Here is a 21,787-nt window from a genome sequence, read left to right on the forward strand (position 1 = left end):
AGTTTTACCAAGATGTCTTTACTCTTGTAACCAAATCCTTTTGCTCACCTTCCTAATTGCCCGCCGATCCTGCATATTAACTTTCAGTGAATTACATGCAAAGGCATTCAGATCCCTTTGAAAATTATCAGATAGAATCACAGGATGATTCTAAGTTTGAACGAGTTAGTTTTAAATAGTGTATCTTTTAATTCCTCTCCCCCCCCCCCCCATTGTTTAGTATTTACGAAAAAGTGCTGATTAAGATTGTACAAGGCATAGCTACAGAATGAGTTAAAACATTAGCAGATAGATCAACCTGATAAAGACCATGTTGCTGATAAAGCAAAGAATAAAGTTAGAAGAATCTTGGGATAGTTGTAGACTCGGTGCTCGGCTTACAGTCATTGCGATCCTGGAATCCACAAAATATAACTCTGCAAAAACAGTAGAGGATGTGCAAAAGGAAGCCAAGCTTAAATTGTACAGGTTCATTGCTTTAGTCACTGAAACACAAAAGGAAGCATTCAAACCCTGAAGACAATGCATAAGAATCATCAACTAATTTTGATATCATAGTTATGAGAGAAATCTACTGGCACTTTGGGAGACAGAAAACATCAAATGGCAAAGGAAAAATCTATATTATGAAATTGACAGGAAGGCCTTCAGCAAGATTCTGCATGGCAGGCCGGTCCAGAAGGTTAGAATACATGGAATCCAGGGTGAGATAGCAAATTGAAAACAAAATTGGCTTGGTGGTAGGAGGCACTGGGTTTCGGTGGAGAGTTGCTTTGCAGATTGGAGGTTACGACACAGTCAATGGCTGGACCCTGGGGAGTTCTATTGAACAGCAAGACCTTGGGATGCAAGTACATAATTCCCTTAAAATGACAATATAGATAGGGTGGCAAAAGGCGGCGCATGGTATACTTGCCTTTATCAACTGAGGAACTGAGTTGTAACAAAACATTGTTTTCTACTGTGTGCAATTCTGGTCACCATGCGATAGGAAGGATGCAATTAAGCAAGAGAGAGAGCGCAGAAAAGAATTACAGGAATGTTGCCTGAACCGGTGGACTTGAGTTACAAGGAGAGAGTGGATAGGCTGGGGCTGTTTGACCTGCAGCAAAGGAGCCTGAGGGGTGACCTTATGGGATGTTTGTAAAATTAAGAGAGGCATAGACAGAGTAGATAGCCAGAGTCCTTTTTTTCCCCCCAGTGTAGGGGAGTCTAGGTTTAACGTGAAAGATTTAAAGGTGATCTAAGGGACAAGTTTTATGCAGAGGGTGGTGGGTATATGGAAGGAGCTGCCAGAGGAGATGGTAGAGGTGGATACAATCACAATGTTTAAAAAAACAATTGGACAGGTACACAGAGAGGCAAGGTGTAGAGGGATATGGGCCAAACACAGGCAAATGGAATTAGCACAAATAGGCATCTCGGTCAATACGGACGATCTGGGCTGAAGGGCCTGTTACCTTGCTGCATAACTATGAGACAACTCCAACCTAGCATTGGTCAGTTATTCCTGCACAAAAGAATCATAAGTGGATGATTTGATAAGGCAATGTAGTCAAAATTCAAAGAACCATTTAATTATTGGGTGCTGCAATCAGGGTGGGCAAGAAAAGATAGGAGTACTAGAGTTTGTAAAGGGGTACTCTGGTGGTGCTTGAAAGATCGGTGGAAACCCTAGAGAAATGAAAAAAAAATCAATTCTACTGTTGGCTGGTTTCTGGTGGTGATCTACCGAAGTTAGTGGATGAGCATGGGAACTCCCTTGGAAAATCTAGGCATATGGCATTTCCTGGAAAAGATAGTTAAAATGACATTCCTTAATGGTATCCATTGATCTCTCTCTTGTGATTTTATGTCCAATCACTACTCATTCTTAGGGAGAAGCTGGGAAGTATTTCAGAAGTGTGCAAAATTGGATGTAGTTGCAATATTTTCCGTGTCAATTTGACTTTCCATACTACTCAAGGTTTTTTTTGTAAATTCAATCATTTTTGAGACCAGGGTATTACTGACAAGACCATCATTTATTGTCCATTCCTAACTGTCCTAATATAGTGGTAAGCTGCCTTTTTAAACCACTGCAGTCCTTCTGGGTGTAGGTATTCCCAGAGTGCTGTTCGGGAGGGAGTTGCTGGACTTAGACAAGGTATAAAGAGTAGTAGTACATTTCCTAATCAAAGTTTTGTGGCAGTCAGTGTTGGAGAAACTAAGACAAATAACTGCAGTGTACATTTTGTAGATGGGACACACTGTCATCACTGGATTTGGGGGTGGGTGTGGGGGTCAAGGGATAAAGAGAGAATTCATGTTTAGGCTAATGGAAGGGATATTGATCAAGTGAGCTGCTTTGTCCTGGATGGTGTTGAACCTCAAGGTGTTGCACTCATCCAGGCAAGATTTGTGCCTTGTAGAGGATGGAAAAGATGGAGATGATGGAAAGAGATGGAAAGACTTGAGTGTTAGGAGGTGAGCCACTCACTGCAGGATACCATGTTTTTGACAAGCTCTGAGCCAGAGCACACATCTAGCTGGTTCAGCTGAGTTTCCGATTAATTGTGACACCCTCCCGGAAGCTGATGGTGGAGGACTCAGTGATGGTAATGACTTTGAATTTCAAGGGTAAGTAGCAAGTTAATATTCTGTTGGAGATGGTCATTAACATTCATACCATAAATGCAGGCATTCTCCACATCAGCCCATGCCCGAATGTTGTCTGGATCTTTCTGTACTCGGGCATAAACTGCTTCATTCCTGATGAATTGAGAATAGAACTGAACATCATGTGATCATTGAATCTCCCCTCATGTGGCTAAGGTCATTGATGAAGTGTCTGTCCCAAGAAACAACTGCACTGGTAACTTGCAACTGGGATGATAGACCTTCAACAATCACAACCATCTTCCTTTTGTGCAGGATATGACTCCAACTAGTGAAGCATTTTCCCCTTGATGCCCATAAAGTTTCTTCATGCTCCTCTCAGTTAAATAGTGTCTTGCTGTCAAGGTCAGTCACCCTCACCTCTGAAATTCAGTTCTTTGGTCCATGTTTGGACCATGGACGTGCTGTGGACTAAAACTTCACTGGGCATTGATGAGAAGGCGCATTGCTCTGTAGAGTGCAACTTGACAGCACTGTCAATACTGCTGATCAAGAGTAGACTGATGAGGCTGTAATTAGTCAGATTGAATTTATCCTCCAGCTTGTGAGCAGGACATACCTGGGTAATGCTCCACATTGACAGTAGATGCCAATGTTGTAGCTAAATGGGGATTTAAAAACTGCAACAAGTTCTTAAGGGCTTCCAGTGCCCCAGAGCTTTACTATTGCAAGATTCAATATAATTATGGGAATAGCCGCTAAAAGTATAGTAAGGGGAAATGGGAATGGGATGCAGAATGAAGACACAAAAAATTCTGCAGATGCTGGAATCTGGAGCAGGATATTCTTTTAAATTAGGACATGTTGATAATCCGGCTCCCACAAATTCTTAAGTAGTTAAGTAAATACACCAAAGTGAATGCTCGATCCCAATTCATTGTAACCATTGACTTTTCGTTCCAACAACAGATGTTGATGGACAGATCCACTTCAATTTTTAAAAAAGCTGAAGGTTCTACCTCACTGATAAAAAAGATTTCTCCATTACATAAGCGAACGCGTTCCTTCTCAGACTCTGATGTCAGGCCTTTAGTAAAGTCTACGACATATCCATTCCTCGTACAGCATACTTTGTCCCCGACCTGGAAGTCATTATATTTTTTATGATCTCTGAAACACAAATTAAAATTGTACAACTTTAATCAGTACATTGTTTCACATTATGACCAGTGTAATGATACTGCATAACAACTTATCTCAGTAGGATATCACTACTCATCAGGATCACCATGAACAGTATAAAACAGACAACAGAGAATGTCAGGCTTTTAAGCACAGCACAGACAGTGTCATCATACTAAGGACAAGGTAAAACTGAGATTTACAATTGGTGCAAAGCTTACCAAAATGATAGTCAAAACCCCATTGCCCACATTTATAAACGAAGCATGCTAAAAGGAGGTGACAGAAACTGTGCACAAGTAAAACTTAAGGCAGTTACTAACACCCTATTCCTTGACACCCAAAATCTACTGAACTTTGTCTTGAATATATCCTGCAACCAAGTCAGGACAGCCCCCTTGGGTATAAAATTTCAAAGGTTACTATCCTCTGACCTAAGAAAACTTCTCAACTTGACTTTTATCTTCTCCCAATAGCCATGACTGGATTATTTTTGCTGTTGGGGTTTTGCACCTTAACTTACAATATAAACAATATAATTTCAAATTCATTCAAGAGATGTGGGCTTTGCAGGCTGAGCCAGCATTTAAATGCCTATCCCTAGTTGTCCTTGAGTGTTACAAAGCAGAGAAACAGGCCCTTCTGCCCATTTCCTATCCATGAACCAGTTCAAATGTCTTTTAAGCATTGTAATTATACCAGCCTCTACCACTTCCTCTGACAATTCATTTCATATATCCACAACCCTGTGTGTGGAAAAACGTGCTCCTCAGGTCCCCTTTAAATCTTTCCCCTCTCACCTTAAACCTACGCCTTCAAGTTTTAGATTCCTCTATCATGGGGAAAAAGACTTTGACCATCCACCATATCTATACTCCTCATGATTTTTTAAACCTCTATCTGGTCACCCCTCAGCATCCTTCAGTCCAGAGAAAACAGTCCCAGCCTATCCAATCTGTCCTTAACTCAAGGCCTCCAGTCCCGGCAACATTCTTGTGAATCCTTTCTGCACCCTCTCTAGCTTAAATCACTTCCTTCTAGTAGAACGGTGACCAAAACTACACACAGTATTCCAGACGAGGTCTTAGCAACATCCTATGCAGCTGTAATATGACATCCCAACTCTTGTACTCAGTGCCCCATCCAATGAAGGCAATTGTGCCACACGCCTCCTTAACCACTTTCTCTACATGGCACCGTTTTCAGGGAAATGCATAATTGTACCTATAGGTCTCTCTGTTCTACAACACTCCACGGGGCCCTGTCATTTACTGTGTAAATCTTGCCTCCTATCTGGAAGTCGATGGTGGAGGACTCAGTGACGGTAATGACAATGAATTTCAAGGATAAGTGGTTACATAATCTTTTGTTGGAGATGGTCATTGCCTGGCACTCAAGGCATGAATGTTAATTTCCACTTATCAGCCCATGCCTGAACATTGTCTAGATCTTGCAGTACTCGGGCATAAACTGTTACAGTCACTGATGAGACCAAGTGTTGTCACCTGCTGCTCAGCAAGTTCCAAACTAACATCAGATTTGCAAATGATGGAACTTCTTTTGCATGGGTGCAGCTGAACCTTGTTATTTCCTTGCAGAACAGTCAGCCACAACCAACACAACTCAGCCCATTACTTCTCCTCTGATGGGGTCTTGAACAAGAGGGCGCCAACCTTAAAATTAGAGCTGGTCTACTCCCGGCTGATGTTAGAAAACAATACTTCACTCTGAAGGTAGTGGAAATTTGGGCATCTTCTCCTCTACCCCACAAAAACCTATTGAAGCTAAGTGAAAATTTCAATGCTGAAATAGTTGTTTGTTTGTTTGGCAATGGCATAAAGGATTATGGAAACGAGACAGGCACGTGGAGTTAAGATCAGATATCAAGGTTGCAGATACATGATGTGGTATACTTCACAAAATTAGGAGAGCATAAAGAGGCCACAAGATATCCCTGGCAGATAAGATAAAGGAGAATCCCAGAAGATTCTATGTATACTAAGAGTAAAACGGTAGCTATCGAGAGAGTAGGTCCCCTTAAGGATCAACATGGTAATCTATGTGTGGAGCCACAGGAAATAAGCAAGGTTTTCAATGAATACTTCTTATCTGTATTTACTGTGGAGAAGGATTTCGAAACTAGTGAGTTCAGGGGAGGGAACTACGATATTCTGGAGCATATCAACATTACAAAAATGGTGGTGTGGGAGGGCTTGAAATGCACAAAGGTGGATAAAACCCTGGGGCCTAACCAGGTGTATCCTAGGATGTTATGGGAAGCAAGGGAGGAGGAGGTAGCTGGAGGCTCGGCAGAGATTTTCGTAACTGTTCGCCACACGAGGTATCAGAAGGCTGAAGGATAGCCAGTGTTGTGCCTTTATTTAAGAAGGGCAGCAGGAATAAGCCGGGGAATTACAGGCCTAGTGAGCCTTACATCAGTGGTGGGAAAACAGGATTTATTTGCACTTGGAAAGGCAAAGACTGATTGAGGATAGTCAGCCTGGCTTCATGTGTGGAAATCGTGTCTCATGAATGACTGAGCTTTTTTTTTTGAAGAGGTGATCAAAAGGACTGATGAGGGCAGGTGGTTGACAAGGTCCATCATGGTAGTCTGATCTGGAAGGTTAGAATACATGGGATCCAGGGCGAGATAGCCAATTGGATACAAAGGTGGTAGTGGAAGGTTGGTTTTTTTTTCCCCAGATTGGAGGCCTGTGACCAGCGATGTGCCACAGGGATCGGTGCTGGGTCCTCTGTTGTTTGTCATGCATCTAATGATTTGGATGACACCAAAATTGGTGGTATAGTGGACAGAGAAGGAGGTTGTCGAAGGCTACAACAGGACATTAATCAACTGGGAAAGTGGGCAAAAATGGCAGATGGACTTTAACTCAGACAAGTGAAAAGCAATGCATTTTAGGAGTTAAACTAAGGCAGGACATACACACTGAATGGCAGGACCCCAGAGAGTGTTGTTGAACAGAGAGACCTAGGGGTACATACAAAACTCCCTGAAAGTGGCAACACAGGTAGACAGGGTGGTGAAGAAGGCACATGGCACGTTACCTTCATCAGTCAAGGCACTAAGTACAAGAGTTGGGATGTCACATTACAGTGGTACAAAATTTTGGTTAGCGGCACTTGGAGCATTGTGTGTAGTTTTGGTCACCACACGACAAGAAAGATGTGATTAAGCCAGAAGGGATGCAGAAAAGATTCACAAGAATGTTGCCTGGATTGGAGGACTTGAGTTATAAGGAGAAATTGGATAGATTGGGTCTGTTTTCCCTGGAGAAAAGGAGGCCGGAGTGACATGATAGAGGTATATAAAATTATGAGAAGCATAGAGTCTGGTTTCCCATCGTAAGGGTGTCTAAAACTAGAGGGCATAGGTTAGAGTGAGAGGGAGGAGATTTAAATGGTCCAAGGTGTAAATTTTTGACAGAAAATATAGTTGGTATCTGGAATGAGATGCCCAAGGTGGCAGAGGGAGGAACAGTAACAATATTTAAGAGGGATCTGGAAAGGTATTTGAATGAGTAGGGTATAGAGGGATATGGAATTAATGCAGGCAAGTGGGATTAGCATAGATAGGCATGATGGTTGGCATAGACATGGTGGACCAAAGGCTTATTTCTATGCTGTACAACTCCATGACTCTTGCAGCCGACTCCAGAACTAGAAAATCACCCATTGAGGATAATGAGGCAACTTTTTTTTACTCTGAGAGGGTCATGAGTCTCTGGAACTCTCCTGCAGAAGCAAATTCTTTGAATATTTTCAAGGCAAGGGAATCAGATTCTTCAAAAGCAAGGTGGTGTAAAGTTTGCACAGGTAGATGGAAATGCAGTGTTGAACTCAGTCAGATCAGTCATGAACTTATTACATTGTGGAACAGGCTCAGGGAATTGAGAGTACTATATTTTTGCTCCTAATTTACATAGAGGTTTGTATGTTCTGAATAAATAGAAGATCAAGTTTGGGTGCTGAATGGACTGCTACTGTTGCCATATACATAACCAAACAATAAGTCAGCAATGTCAGTACATCCACAGCTGTTGTTATATTCTTTTGCAAATTGTGTTTTACTCATCTACTATGAAAATGCTACAATTTTAATATTCACTAAAACTTGGACAAAAAGCACCCAAATCTTACCCTTCCAACAACTGACCACTTTAGATATATAATAAAGAAAATAGAAACCAAACCAAACTGTTACACATCTAGTACAGCACTTACTTAGTCAAATGACCTGAATATTGCTTGCAGCAGAGTTCGTTAATTTCTGCACAATCATCCCTGCATAAAAGGTCATAAGTTGTAATGAAGATCTGTGTATCCATTTATTGGAATATTGTATATACATACAAACAGATTCAAAATAACACACATTGAGGAGATTTCAAATCTCTGCCACCTACGATTACACACAAATGCAATGAAACCAGAGATGGTCAGGTAAGGCATTTCCCTAACTGACAAAATAGAGACCATCGTACATTGTTCATTTCAATAAAATACAACCAGTTTGAAAAAGATTGTGGTTTAAGCATCAATTCTCAAATTTTGGCTTGCATGGTTTCCCTTTTGAAAAAGGGATTTGGATTTGGAATTGGAATTCATTGTCACTTGTACAGAGGTACAGTGAAAAACTTGTCTTGCATACCATTCATACAGATCAATTCATTACACAGTACATTGAGGTAGCACAAGGTAAAACAATACAGAATACAAAGGAAAGTGTCACAGCTACAGAGAAAGTGTAGTGCAGATAGACAATAAGGTGCAAGGTCATAACAAGGTAGATTGAGAGGTCAAGGGTCCATCTTGACCTCACAATTTGATGACTATTTGATGAAAATTATGGAATGCACACAAGAGTTATTTGGTTAAAATTGCTCTTCCTACTACAGAGAAACACAGTAGAAGTATTTTTTCTCCCCCCTCTCTTTTCACACACCCCAATTTGAGACTAAATTATGTTCATAGAGCACCTTAAGATAAATCTTAATAAGGTAGAAAACTTTAAACTTTGGACTACATGCTATTTATTTTCTACTTGGTATGTATTCAGCACTCCACTTTTCTGAAAAACTGTACTGCTGACAGTAAACCTCATTTAACTTCCCTTTGTTTTTGTAGTGTCACCTTTGAGGGAAAACACTGCACTCCATTCCCACCTTCCCTGAAAATATAGTTACCGTCTAAATGCAATGAACTGTGATGTCACATGATTGTCAAGTCCTGGAGCCCTTCGTAACAAAATGTTGATAGCCTCTCGAAGAACTGCCAATAAAAGAAAAAAAAATAAAGTTGTCATCACACACCATGGTATCATAGCCAGATCCAATGTATTGAAAAAATGTTGCCATGTATTTTGCATTTATTACTTCTGTAAGAGGAGGAAAGTCATCTATGTTTTTTTTAAAATACAGGAAACTCATCTGTTTTTTTATTTGGATCAATGGCATCCTACATTCTTCTCTTTACGATCCTGAACAAAATTTCACTTTCAAGATATACAATAATGGCCAATTCCAGACACAATTTGAGTTTTAGAACATCAGCCTTCACATTTGTCATCACCCATTGTAAACAGTATTCAACTCCATTAATCTGGCACACTTGGGACTTTAGTGCTGCTGGACCAGCAGATTTTCTGAACTATTGGATGTTATTTTTATTAATACTCTTGTACACTTTTAGTTCACTTTTTTTAAAAAATGTTAAACTGTAACACTTTGGTGAATTTGTTAAGTTTCAAGGGAGAATGGCCAATAGAACCAAGTGAGTGGTTGGGGAGCATGGGAACCAGTGCCCTAGCAAGTGGTAATTACAAACATTACCTGGTGAGCCAGTTGCTGAACAACCAAGACAGCAGATTAGAGATTTACTTTACTTTCTTCCTTTTAAATACATCCAGAGGCCAATTTATGGGCGCCTTGTACATATAAACGAGCATTTAGGAGACCGGCGGGATGGATTTGCCGGCTGCAAGCAAATTCTACAGGGTAGGAATGAGGCATTTCCACACAAATTCTCTTTCACTCCCCCATTCCCCAAGCCACAATAATCAAGGGTTAGGTCAAACCTAGCAGAGCTGGAAGCACTAAGCAGATTCACTCGCTCACTCAGGGTCAGCGAGGCTGGCTGGGAGCTACTCTTACTGCATCTGCTCACACTCCCCTCACAGCTGTTTCTGTGATCCTCCGCCACACATTGTTTTTGTGAATTTCCAACTTATGAATAGTTTGGCTTACAAAAAATTTTCAGGAGCGGAACCCTGCCATAACCTGCGGATTGCCTGTAGGTCTTAATTCCCATAAGATGTGGAAATTATGCATTTAGGTGCATTATGATGGCACTGCAAAAGTAATTAAGTTTTCTTTGGGGTAAAACACAGCTAGAGTTCAGGATATAACTGGAACCCGGGCACAGAAACCATTCTGTCCCAACCAGCTGGAATTATAGCACAACTCCCAGTCTCCCACAACAGTATACTAGGGGAAGTTAACATCAATAGTGCGACAAAGCCATTACAAGTTCAATATTATCTCTGACGAATATTTGATACAAAACACTCTTTTCCAAAGCAAGAAAGAAATGAAAATGAACAAAGTTCATGCTTACCATAGGGGCTAGATTCAAGAGAAACCAGAATGAATTTTTTATCAGGTGTTGGAATTGAGATTTCTACCTCCTTTGATATATGCATCACCGCATCATAGTCCAACATTATATAAACTGACCTAAGTCCCATCTCAGCAATCCTAGAAATAAGAATGGATATAACAATCACAGTTTTTGCAAGGAAATTCAGACATAACAATATTTTGCACACCATTTCAAACTCTACCTTCCTCATCCCCCATTGTTTTTTCATTTTTTAAGTTAATGATTCAAAAGTAGCACCTGAAATTAGTAACTCACCACGACTTGCTTAATTCATTGAGTGAATGGGATGGATACAGTCACAGTTACATAGAGAGGCTGATTAAAGAGGATCTTGTCATTGCAGTAGCAGGACACTCATTTTGAAATACACAAGTCGTACTTACATTGTTTAAATGTAGCTGACACATGGGCCAACCATTCATCCTTTTCCATTCTTTGCAAAAAAAGTGACCAACAAAACAAAAGAAAAACAAAGAAGCTGCCAAAGCAGCACCAGAAGTAGAGCAAATAAACTATGTTTCCAAAGAACAGAAAACTTTCTGCTGCAAGTGATAAAAATACTTTTTAACAAAACACCAATTCTACATTTGTGAGCTTGTCAAACTCCAAAGAACAATGAAGAATACCTGAAGATTTTCTGTACTTAAAAAAAAAAGCAGGTATTCCATCTCAAATTTATCTGCATGAACTCAAATGGATACGATACATGAGAATAAGAACTAAAACATACTTAGCAGCATTATCTACTATTAGCTGGCTCTCGGCACGATGGTTGGTCGGTAGCTCAATTGCCCATCCAACTTGGTACAAACTAGAGTATATATCCTTCAACATGTTGCCAGGCTCTATACTGGGCAGCTGTCTAATATCACCTATGAAGAAATAACAGTTATAAATTTCAAGTAATTATGTGTAGAGGTTGAGCAAGTACAAGAATAAGCAGGCAATTGTACTGTTGAGCACCTTATCAAAATTTACTCCTTAGAAACTCATTTCAGCCATCAACTAATTTGTCATTAAATACTTTTTGCTTTCCACCTTTTATGTGAAACCTTTACAAGATAAAAATCCAAAGCTGTGACGTGGCCACTTTTGAGCTTGACTTCAAGCAGCTGAAGACACTTTCTACATACGTACATTAGTCTCCCAGTGCTCTGATGCTCCAACACAGCTCAGCAATTAAACGTCTCAACTTTCTGTCCATGATTTACAAAAAACTATATTCCCTGTTAAGTGTTTACACTGTTTGAACGCTCATATTTTTATGTACCTAATCTTCCCAGTTTAACTTAAAAAAAAGCACCTCCTACCCACTTCAAACAAATTCCCAAATTTTAGAACTCAGTTTAATTCTCTTCAAAATCTGCATCCTATACATCAGGAGAACAAATTTCTTTACCTCTTTAGGTCACACACCTGTATATCTGTTCTGCCCGAGCTCTAGCTATTAGCAAATTCTACCTATTTAGGTATCAGTTCTAAACGATCACCTAATTAACTGTTAGCAGACACTGACAGGGAGTGAGTGGTGAAGTAATTACATTTCAGAAAGAACTTTTCAAAGAAACACTCTTCCCATATCTTCAAATTTCCATGTTTAACACTATTTCTATTCAATTCTGTACTCAATTCAAAACATGCACTTTGTTGTTCTACCAGTATCATGTGATGAATGAAGTGGAATACTATGTAGCCATGGGACATAATCCACTGGGTTAACTTCCACATTATATCATAAAGCATATTGAACAATAAAGAATACCTATCCAACAAACAAGACACAGTCTCGATTAGTGTAAATGAACTAACAAGTTCAGAAAGAAGCAGCCCACTAGAACATTCTAGATTACACTAGGAGGATATAAAACCTTAGTGGTCTTTGTGTTAATATAGAGTGATAACCGAGCTGACTCTTGGATTGTTCCTATGGTAGCAGGGGCAACTCCAGAATAGTTGTAGTCTTATCTGTTGTTGGAAGTGTTCTGTACACATACCTCTTAAAATGGTGACCTCTGCCTTTGGTTCTTATAAATAGTTTGGAAGGTTCATAAGCAACTTCAAGTTGTCCAACTATTGTTCAATCTTTCTAAGCTGCATGAAGTGGTGTGTCTTTCCTTAGTTGATTTAAATTTGTAAACTAAGTCTTAAGAGTTTTGAACTAGAGACTAAAGATTAAATGACAATAAACACTGCAGATACTGGAAACCTGAAAAAAGAAAATTCTGGAAAAGCTCAGATCAGGCAACATTTGTGGAAAGAGAAACAGTTAATGTTTCAGATATGGAACCCTTCATCAGAACTGAAAAAGAGAAACAAGTTAGTCCAGGAAGCTGAGAGTGCAGGGGGAGGGCAAAGGGTGAAACAAAGGGAATCTCTCAAGCAGCCTGTAAGAAATTAGCAATTAAGCTCCGTTGTCCATGTGTTGCTAATGTTGTAAGATTTGTGTAAAAAGTTAGAGATAATCCAAGGAAACTACAAGACAATAGCAGTCCATGTTAATGCACTGAGAAATAAAAGAGTTATTCTCTACAACTGCAGGGATGGCTTCAGAGTAGCTCCCAAGCCATCTCCAGGAACCAGAGTTAGGACGGAATTCACTGACGGAACACAGATGGATGTATATAGTAACAACATTGTGGAAGGCAGTGATGGATATCTTCTGTCTCAAGTAAATGCAGATGATGAGGATTGCTACTAACAGAGCACAAGACAAGTGATATTAGAAGGATCCAGAGGAATATGGTAAATAAAAAACAGGCTTTACTCTTGCTACTAACACCATAATAATGGTGATGGTAGCAGGCTTCAACTAAACAAAGAGATACTTTGGTCACTGGATGACCAAAGGTAGGGGTCTGTAAGGCACACAAATCATATAGGGATGTCACATCAAAAGCAACTGATCACAAAACTGCTTATCTCTGGGTTGGTCATGAAGTGATAACTGAACATTTGTACATTGGGGAAGATGTTGTACTTCATTTGTAAACGTGTGTAAAAACGTTATGCCAATCAGTGGGAAAGCAGGTGGTTAATTGCCTTTTAAGGTGATCAAAGCCCTGTCCATCCCACAAGCAGATGATCGATGGAATGTGTTTCAGTTTGACCCAAGAATAATTTTACATGGATAATTCTTTTGCTTCATAACACAAAGTTTCCAAGAAATGCAAAATAGATTGGGTACGAAGCAATAAAGAATTTGCTGGAGGAACTCAGTGGATCGCGGAACACTGGGGGTGGGGGTGGGGGTGGAGGGGAGATTGTTGACATTGAGTCAAAACCCTGAAATGTCAACAATTCCTTTCCCTGCCACAGATGCTGCCTGACTCACCGAGTTCCTCCAGCAGATCGTTTGTTGCTCCAGATTCCAGCATCTGCAGTCTCTTCTCTCTCCAGATTGGGCATGGGATCGGACATGTGACCAAGAGGCAACGTAATAAGAACCAGTCATTAATTGTTTTGTAATACTCCGAGGAAATTTGTTTCCTCTGAAACATGTAAAGAAGTGAGATTAATTGTATGTCTATATTGCTATATGTGCATTTAATACAAGCGTAAAGTAGATTTACTCTCAACCATCATTAAAATCATATTTAAAAATGCAGTATTCACGGCTAATTTCTGGAAATTCTTGACCAATCACATGCAATGAATTATCAAAATGGTAGCTGCACAATATTAAAATTGTAACCATTTGAAGTTTGTGATCCTACTAACAGCTGTACTCCTTAATTTGTATGCCCTCTCCCTCTATACAATACATCATGCAAGGCAATGGTAAAGAAAATTCTATAACCTGTAATGCAAAATAGTGAGCATTGTATTCCAAAGTCAAAACAGATACTTACCAAGGATTATAAGCTTTTTGAGATTGGCATATGTCATAAGCAAGTTTAAAACAGTACATAGATTCTTCACAGAGACCAAACTTCCTTCATCAACAATCAGAACCTGAACATCAGAAAACTTCCAATCAAACACTGCTCGTTTTTCCTTGGGGTATTGGGTAATGTTGAAATTCCATATTACCTTTTTTTTAAAAAAAGAAAAAGAATGATCTTTAACTGGAGGGTTTCAAAACTTGCATTTCTCACTCTAATCAGTGTTCAAGTAGCCACAAAACCAAGAAAAATTATCAGCTCACATCAATATTTTATAACTTATTTAACTTGTTTAATTGCAGAGTTGTGGTCACAGCTCAGCACATCATGGAAACCAGCCTCCTCTCAGTGGTCTCTGTCTACACTTCTCACTGCCTCGGTAAAGCAGCCAGCATAATCAAAGACCCCACCCACCTGAGACATTCTCTCTTCTCACCCCTCCCATTGGACAGAAAATACAAAAGCCTGAAAGCACGTACCACCAGGCTCAAGGACAGCTTCTATCCCGCTGTTATAAGACTGTAGAATGGTTCCCTAGTATGACAAGATGGACTCTAGCTCATAATCTACCTTGTTATGACCTTGCACCTTATTGTCTACCTGCCCTGCACTCTCTGTAACTTTATTTTGCACTCTTATTGTTTTACCTTGTACTACCTCAATGCACTGTTGTAATGAATTGATCTGTATGAATGGTATGCACGACAAGTTTTTCACTGCACCTTTGTACATGTGACAATAATAAACCAATTTATGTATCTTTAAAACTATCATGAGACACCCAGGTGGGTTTTTAGGATTTTTCCTCTCCTATTCATCTTACTTCTAAGTATCTTATATAATTTCCATGGACGGGTCCCAGCACCATGCAAGCTTTATGGATATACTATGAATAATGAAATGAAGCTCGGCTGTGGATCTCTATTTTTGACAAGTTCTGCAGCTTCAGAATAATGTTTTAAATTCAAACCAATTAAGCAATATTAAGAAAATCAGAAACAATTTTGTAACAGTGATATTTATAGAAAAGTACCTATTATGGAGTACTGTGGATAAAAAAAGATTGCAACAATTATCAACAAGCTAACCACTTACAAATAATATGGCACACATTTCCTCAAAAATGTCTTTCCTCAACCTCACAGTGTCCTGTGGCAAATTTAAATAATTGCTTGACAGTTTAACCATCTCTTAGATGGGTTGTTTATTGAGGGAATTTTCTCAAATTGCCCTTTTAGTTAGAACAGAACAGTTCTTTTATGATTAATGGAACTTTGAACATTTAGGATTTTCTTTAAGTGAACAGGTAACATTCTAGACTAAGCCAACCACACAACATTGTTTGAGTTTGAATAATTCCTCTCCAGCCAATAACTAACCAAACAATCAATGTTCAGGAATGGACTGCACCAGATTTAGACTAGCTAGACTTCATCTAATCACATATTCCACTGCACGTTCAGAAGAGCACTGACCAAACAAATGTTAAGAATATAATGATAAATGTTACAACAAAAAAAAATCAGGGAATGACTACATAATTTTACAAGAGAAATGCAGAAATCACACATATCATATCTAGGAGTAGCATTCAATTACTGATGGAACAGAGCAGTTCAAAAGATCACAACATGAGAAACAGGGAGGTACAAGGAGTAAGACAGTAATTCCAACAAAGCTTGCTTCACCATTCAGAAAAAATATGACTGGTTTGTCTCAACATTTTCCCACCACTTTTAATAAGTAACATCCCAGGGATATGGGATGTTACTTATTAAAAGTGGTGTTTTCACAAATCTTCACAAGAGAAGCCAAGAGGTAGATTAAGAAGCAGGACCAGTGTTAAGTGCTTGCCAGTACAAAAGCAGTTCAATTATGAAGATAATTAATTAAGAGTGCAGGAACTGCCAACAGCATCTTGAAGGAGAGCGAGTGGATCGTCTAATATGGCAGGGAACGTAGAGGAGGCAAAAGGAATAAAAAGGGTTTCAAGGCACAACAGAGCTTTCCAGTAGGTTGCTTTAGCATTGAAGGCAAGATTGGAGACTAGGAGAAATCAGAAATGGCAAAATCAGACCAAAAATATTAATAGCTATAGAAGTATGGTGCATTTTGTAATTTAAATTCCAAGACCAATTACTGAATGTGCTTGTGAAAAACAAAAACTATACATCTGAACAACTACACCATGAAATGAAAACCGTAAGATTTTTTTTTAAACAGATTTCTGGGCAGATAATGTGTCCAGATTTTCCACTGATGGTTTAAGTCAATTATATTAAACTGGATCAGAATGCCACATTTACATTGTCAACCAATTTCCTGACATTTACATCCTGACAGGTTCTCCTTCATCTGCCACATACATCCAAATCAGTTTACTGGGCTGCTACGTACAAAACAATAAATATAAAAAAAGTTCTATAATAATATTTCTAACAACATTTTAAGATAACAAAACCATCTTTACACCTTTGGCTTGCATCTTCCATGTTTCCATTAACTTGTCCAGGTGGCATCATGCCAAACGTATCCTTTGAGTGACATCCACAATATTAGGATAATAGGCTTTCATCTGTAAATGACTATTGACACATTTTTCGAAGGAAAGGAATACCAGGCAGATAATACTGACTGTACTTATACCTCAGTATTTATCATGTGCCTGCAACACCTGTGGATCTGGCAATATATCAGGAAAGCAGCACCATCTGCTGCAGAGAACTATATCAAATGTGTATCATTGAACTCGCTCTAGCCATTAGTCAGGTGCGCCTCTCCCTTCTTCCAGGCATTCTCCATTACATGCTTACAATTTGGGTCTCTTAGCAAGGAAGACCTGTTTATTTATTTATTTATTATTATTCTCATCCTTCAGCATTTTCATTTTTCCTATCATCCAACAGGGGTTGTTCTAGTTCACCATTTGGCTACTTGTCAGTCACTGGACTTTGCCAGCCACTTACTTTTATTACTTAAACCACCTTTGTCAAAGCTGACATACATTAAATGTTAATGTGGATAATGCTATCTTGACTGTAATTACAACCAAGACTTTTACAGGCAAATTCCTTGGCACCAATCAGTCATTTTAGGCAGCCGTCACAGGCTGCCTTACACATTATTCCCTAGCTTTTCAGGAGCACCCCAATCATAAATCGTTGATCCTGCAAAATCAGGATGAGTAACTAAAGTTGATTAAGATATCTTCATTAGTCACATGTACATCGAAACACACAGTGAAATGCATCTTTTTGCGTAGAGTGTCCTGGGGGGCAGCCCACAAGTGTCGCCACGCTTCTGGTGCCAACATAGCATGCCCACAACTTCCTAACCCTTATGTCTTTGGGATGTGGGAGGAAACCAGAGCACCCGGAGAAAACCCACGCAGACACGGGGAGAACGTACAAACTCCTTACAGACAGCGGCGGGAATTGAACCCGGGTTGCTGGCGCTGTAATAGCGTCACACTACTGTGTCTGTCTCAAGTAATGCCACTGTCCAATGACCAAATCAAAAACATACACGGTAGTGTAGTGGTTAGCGTAACACTATTACAGCGCCAGCAACCTGGGTTCAATTCCCGCCGCTGTCTGTAAGGAGTTTGTACATTCTCCCCGTGTCTGCGTGTGTTTCCTCCGGGTGCTCTGGTTTCCTCCCACATTCCAAAGACGCATAGGTTAGGAAGTTGTGGGCATGCTCTGTTGGCAGGCTGCCCGCAGAACACTCTACACAAAAAGATGTATTTCACTGTGTGTTTCGATGTACATGTGACCAACAAAGAGATCTTATCTTATCACAGTACTTTAAAGTTTTTTTTAAATGTAAAGATCAATATTTCATCAAATTTTGCTTAAAGCCTACAGTAATACATTTCTTAAAATATCCACCCTCATTTTAACCTCCAACTTGGCGATGGTGTGCTGCTCTTAAAAGATCAACTATTTACATCATGCTAAACACAAACAAATGTTGAAGTACGTACAACAATCTCCTCAGAGGCAATTACCTGGTGTAAAGTATAAGCAGCAAATCCAGTTTTTTTCCTTAAAAGAGATGCTGCCTTTCCAGTTGGTGCAGTGAACAGCACAGTTGCTTTGCTGACTTCACATTTTTTAATATAGCCAGTATTTGGAACTTTAGTTGTTGGAATGTCCCAGCATTCAGGAGCAGACTGATCCTGCTCAAGATCTTCACATGCTTGCAAAAGTTCTTCATTCTCTGCAACTTTCATATTTTCAACTGCTGCCTTGAAGATGAGACTGACAAGTGTGGTCTTTCCAGACCCACCTTTACCACTTATAATTGTAACAGGATTTTCACACATCATGGTAGCAGCTCTTATCTGATCTGGGTCCAAATTAACTGCTTCACTGTGCTCTGTATCATCAACCTCTTTACCCTTAGGTAAGCATTCCCTCTGGGTTTGGATGAAAGCATTTCGCAGAACTTCCTCCACAGTCATAGAAATACACCATGGAGGTTTATCCACAAGTTCCTTTATACATGTAGCAATTTCTTGCTCATAGCTGTAGAAAGGTTCAAGGTACACCCGCTTCTTTTCAATTACAATAATCTTTGATTCCTTCAAAAATTTTAGCGATTCCCATGCACTTTCAACGCTGAACTCAGATGGGCGTAATCCAGTCAACTCATCAATATTAACATAAGTGTGTCCATTTTTCCAACAGATTTGTTTGAGTTTATCATAAATGATAAGAGCATGTTTTTGAAGCTCTGGAATTGTCCTCAGAAGATCAGCTTCTTCAAAAGCCAACAAGGTTGCCTCACAACCAACAAGGTGAAGCTCCTTCGAGAGAATCTAGGAACAAGTAATGTCTTTCACAAAGCATTCCCTGAACCAATCATTTACAATGACAACAAATGCAACTGATTTGCAACAACCATTTAGTCTTTCATTAAGAAGTAAATAAGGTGCAACAATTTTCAGTATTTGGCAAAACCAAATGATCTGCCTTGGTAGTTTTTTTTTGGGACATTCTCTAATTCTTGTTTTACTTTCCCCAATTTTTGTCACACTTTTATCCACTCCCCACTTTGGTTGTCATAGACTTGTCTCACTGCAGGGTCAATATATTTTGCTGCTGTTCAACTACCAAGAGGACATGGCTTTAAGGTGAAAGGGGAAAGATTTAGGGGGAAATTCTTCACTCAGAGAGTGGTGAGTGTGTGGAACGAGCTGCCATCTGGCATGGTAAATGCAGGCTCACTCTTAGGTTTTAAGAATAAATTGGATAGATACATGGATGGGAGAGGTCTGGAGGGTTATGGACTGGGTGCAGGTCAATGGGACTAGCGGAATAAAGTTTCGGCACAGACTAGAAGGGACGAATGGCCTGTTTTCTGTGCTGTAGTGTTCTATGGTTCTACTGTCACCATTTTCTCCAAATTCCATTTGCAAATAATTCATGGAAACAGAGTTATCACATCACCACTAAGACCCCTGTCCACTTAATCTTTACTTTTAATCTCCCATCAATGATTAAATGAACAGGGGAAAATAATTTTGTTAATGTGAGTTTCCAGCTTCATTGTCTTGAAGACAAATAATTTGATATTAATCTCAAAAGAACAATAACTCATTTCCTGATAAAAACAAATGCTTAAGAATCAAGAGTGAATAGTGTATTGTGGAGGTGTCCACATTTGATACTCTACCCTGGGAAAAACTTACAGAACGGAATCCCAGTTTCCACACTTCTGTACAAATCATCTGGTCCAGATTCTCAAGAGTATCATTGCTCATCTTCAAAGTACGCAAAAAGTACCGTGGCAGAAGTTGTGGCAGATACTTCATCAGCCTTTGGAACTTCAAAGCTTGCAGCACATGCTGACCTTCAACTAAATTATCAGTTATTACCTTGAAGTTCAAATGTTATTTTACACACACACAACATTCTGTAGTCAGATTAACATAACATTCCCATTAGTTTCAGTGCTATGAGATCACTAAAACTTTGCTGTACTTCTACCACTTGCACTGGCTGTTTTACAAATTTTAAATACATACACAAATATAAATTATTATATTCAACAAAACCAATAATCCTAATCATATGTAATCATTAAACTCCCATATTCTGTTATCTTTGCTTTTAAATGGTCTTCAATGTCAATTATCTGAGAAGGGGAGAATGACCAATCTTACTTTCCCAATGTTTAGAAGAATGAGAGACAACCGAACAAACATTTTGTTTTTAAAATGGGCTGATACTGGGTGCATGTTGACTCTGCCTGAATCCTAGTTCTAGTCTCTTCACAGTCTCAAAATAAGGGATGAGCTTATAAGAGAGTGATGAGGAGAAAATCTCTGTACTCGTATAGTTGTGGATGGCTGGCATTCTCTCTGGACACAATTGTTCAGTAAATTCAAAACTAATTGATAGATTCTTGGATATGAAAGGGAATCAAGAGATTATGGTAATAGTGTGGCAAGGTGGAGTTGGGTAAATTTGTACTGAATGACAGAGTAGGTTCAAAAGGCCAAATGACCTAATGCTGCTCCATGTTTTTCTATATTCCACAGCCTCACATTACTTAGTATCAGGAGCAGGTGATTTAATTAATCATATTTGTTCCACTATTCTTTTAGATCCTAACTGAAGTATGCTACAGTATTTCTGAGCATTGCATGCAAATGTTTTATGCAGTTGGTCAATTAGAAAGACTTCACCACATGGACTAAACTGATAAGCTAAAGTCATACACAATAGGAATACCTATTTGGTAACTGATAATGTCTTTAACAAAAGTGACCAGTTCATTGAAAGAAAATTTTAATTGCTGTCACTGATTTATTGGTTAAACATTTGTGTTGTTGAAAATCTACATTAACTGGTGGTAATTTTCAGATTGTTCAGTAAATTTGAAACTTGGTGCATCTTCTAAATATTCATTTGGCCTTTACCAAGCCTCCCAAGATCTTTAATTAGCATAATAGGCTGCAACTATAAACAAATACTTGTTTTACAATTCTTCAGTCTCATACAGTTTAATGCTACCATACGACTCCAAAACTTTCCTAAAAGTGGCTTGGAGTACCCATGATTACCTGATTTAGTTATGTAGGGAATAACGCAATTTGCAAAACCATTTTTATTTTCATCCTTTTTCTTTTCCTCTTCTGCAATCTGTTGTAAAATGCTCAATACTTCTGGAAATTGAAGATCATGGCGAGACAAATAATCAATAAATTCTTTTATGTAATCTGAGTGGACGCCACATTTGTTTAAGAAAAGGCTGACAATGCTCTGTTCCTTTCCGCTCAGATGTCTGAGGGCATAAGAAGGATACCACTGCAAATACCATTTTTTCTGATGACGGAAGATTTTTGCGGTCACTTTCCACCAAGGAGAAGTAAAATGAAACCGTCCAAACACATTGTAAGTGTCACCGGAGCCAAGGTCTTTGATTTTAACTAGAAAAAG

General features: G+C 39.2%; 1 protein-coding gene across 5 annotated transcripts in view; it reads right to left on the reverse strand.

The window, feature by feature from the left end:
- The window catches only part of helb (helicase (DNA) B), a 34,641-nt gene that overhangs the window by 7,035 nt on the left and 5,819 nt on the right, over positions 1 to 21,787 (reverse strand). For 2 of the 5 annotated variants that reach the window (XM_052029767.1, XM_052029769.1), the window contains exons 2-10: positions 21,412 to 21,777; positions 20,035 to 20,201; positions 18,349 to 19,161; positions 14,307 to 14,487; positions 11,189 to 11,330; positions 10,414 to 10,553; positions 8,985 to 9,069; positions 8,023 to 8,082; positions 3,618 to 3,768 (exon numbers count right to left, since the gene is read on the reverse strand). In XM_052029767.1, coding sequence (XP_051885727.1) covers positions 3,618 to 3,768; positions 8,023 to 8,082; positions 8,985 to 9,069; positions 10,414 to 10,553; positions 11,189 to 11,330; positions 14,307 to 14,487; positions 18,349 to 19,161; positions 20,035 to 20,201; positions 21,412 to 21,777 — 2,105 coding nt within the window. The remainder of the gene's footprint in view (positions 1 to 3,617; positions 3,769 to 8,022; positions 8,083 to 8,984; positions 9,070 to 10,413; positions 10,554 to 11,188; positions 11,331 to 14,306; positions 14,488 to 18,348; positions 19,162 to 20,034; positions 20,202 to 21,411; positions 21,778 to 21,787) is intronic. The other 3 variants (XM_052029772.1, XM_052029771.1, XM_052029768.1) reach the window with 3 other exon arrangements.

The sequence above is a fragment of the Pristis pectinata genome, chromosome 15 (assembly GCF_009764475.1).
Source record: "Pristis pectinata isolate sPriPec2 chromosome 15, sPriPec2.1.pri, whole genome shotgun sequence".
NCBI lineage: Eukaryota > Metazoa > Chordata > Chondrichthyes > Rhinopristiformes > Pristidae > Pristis > Pristis pectinata.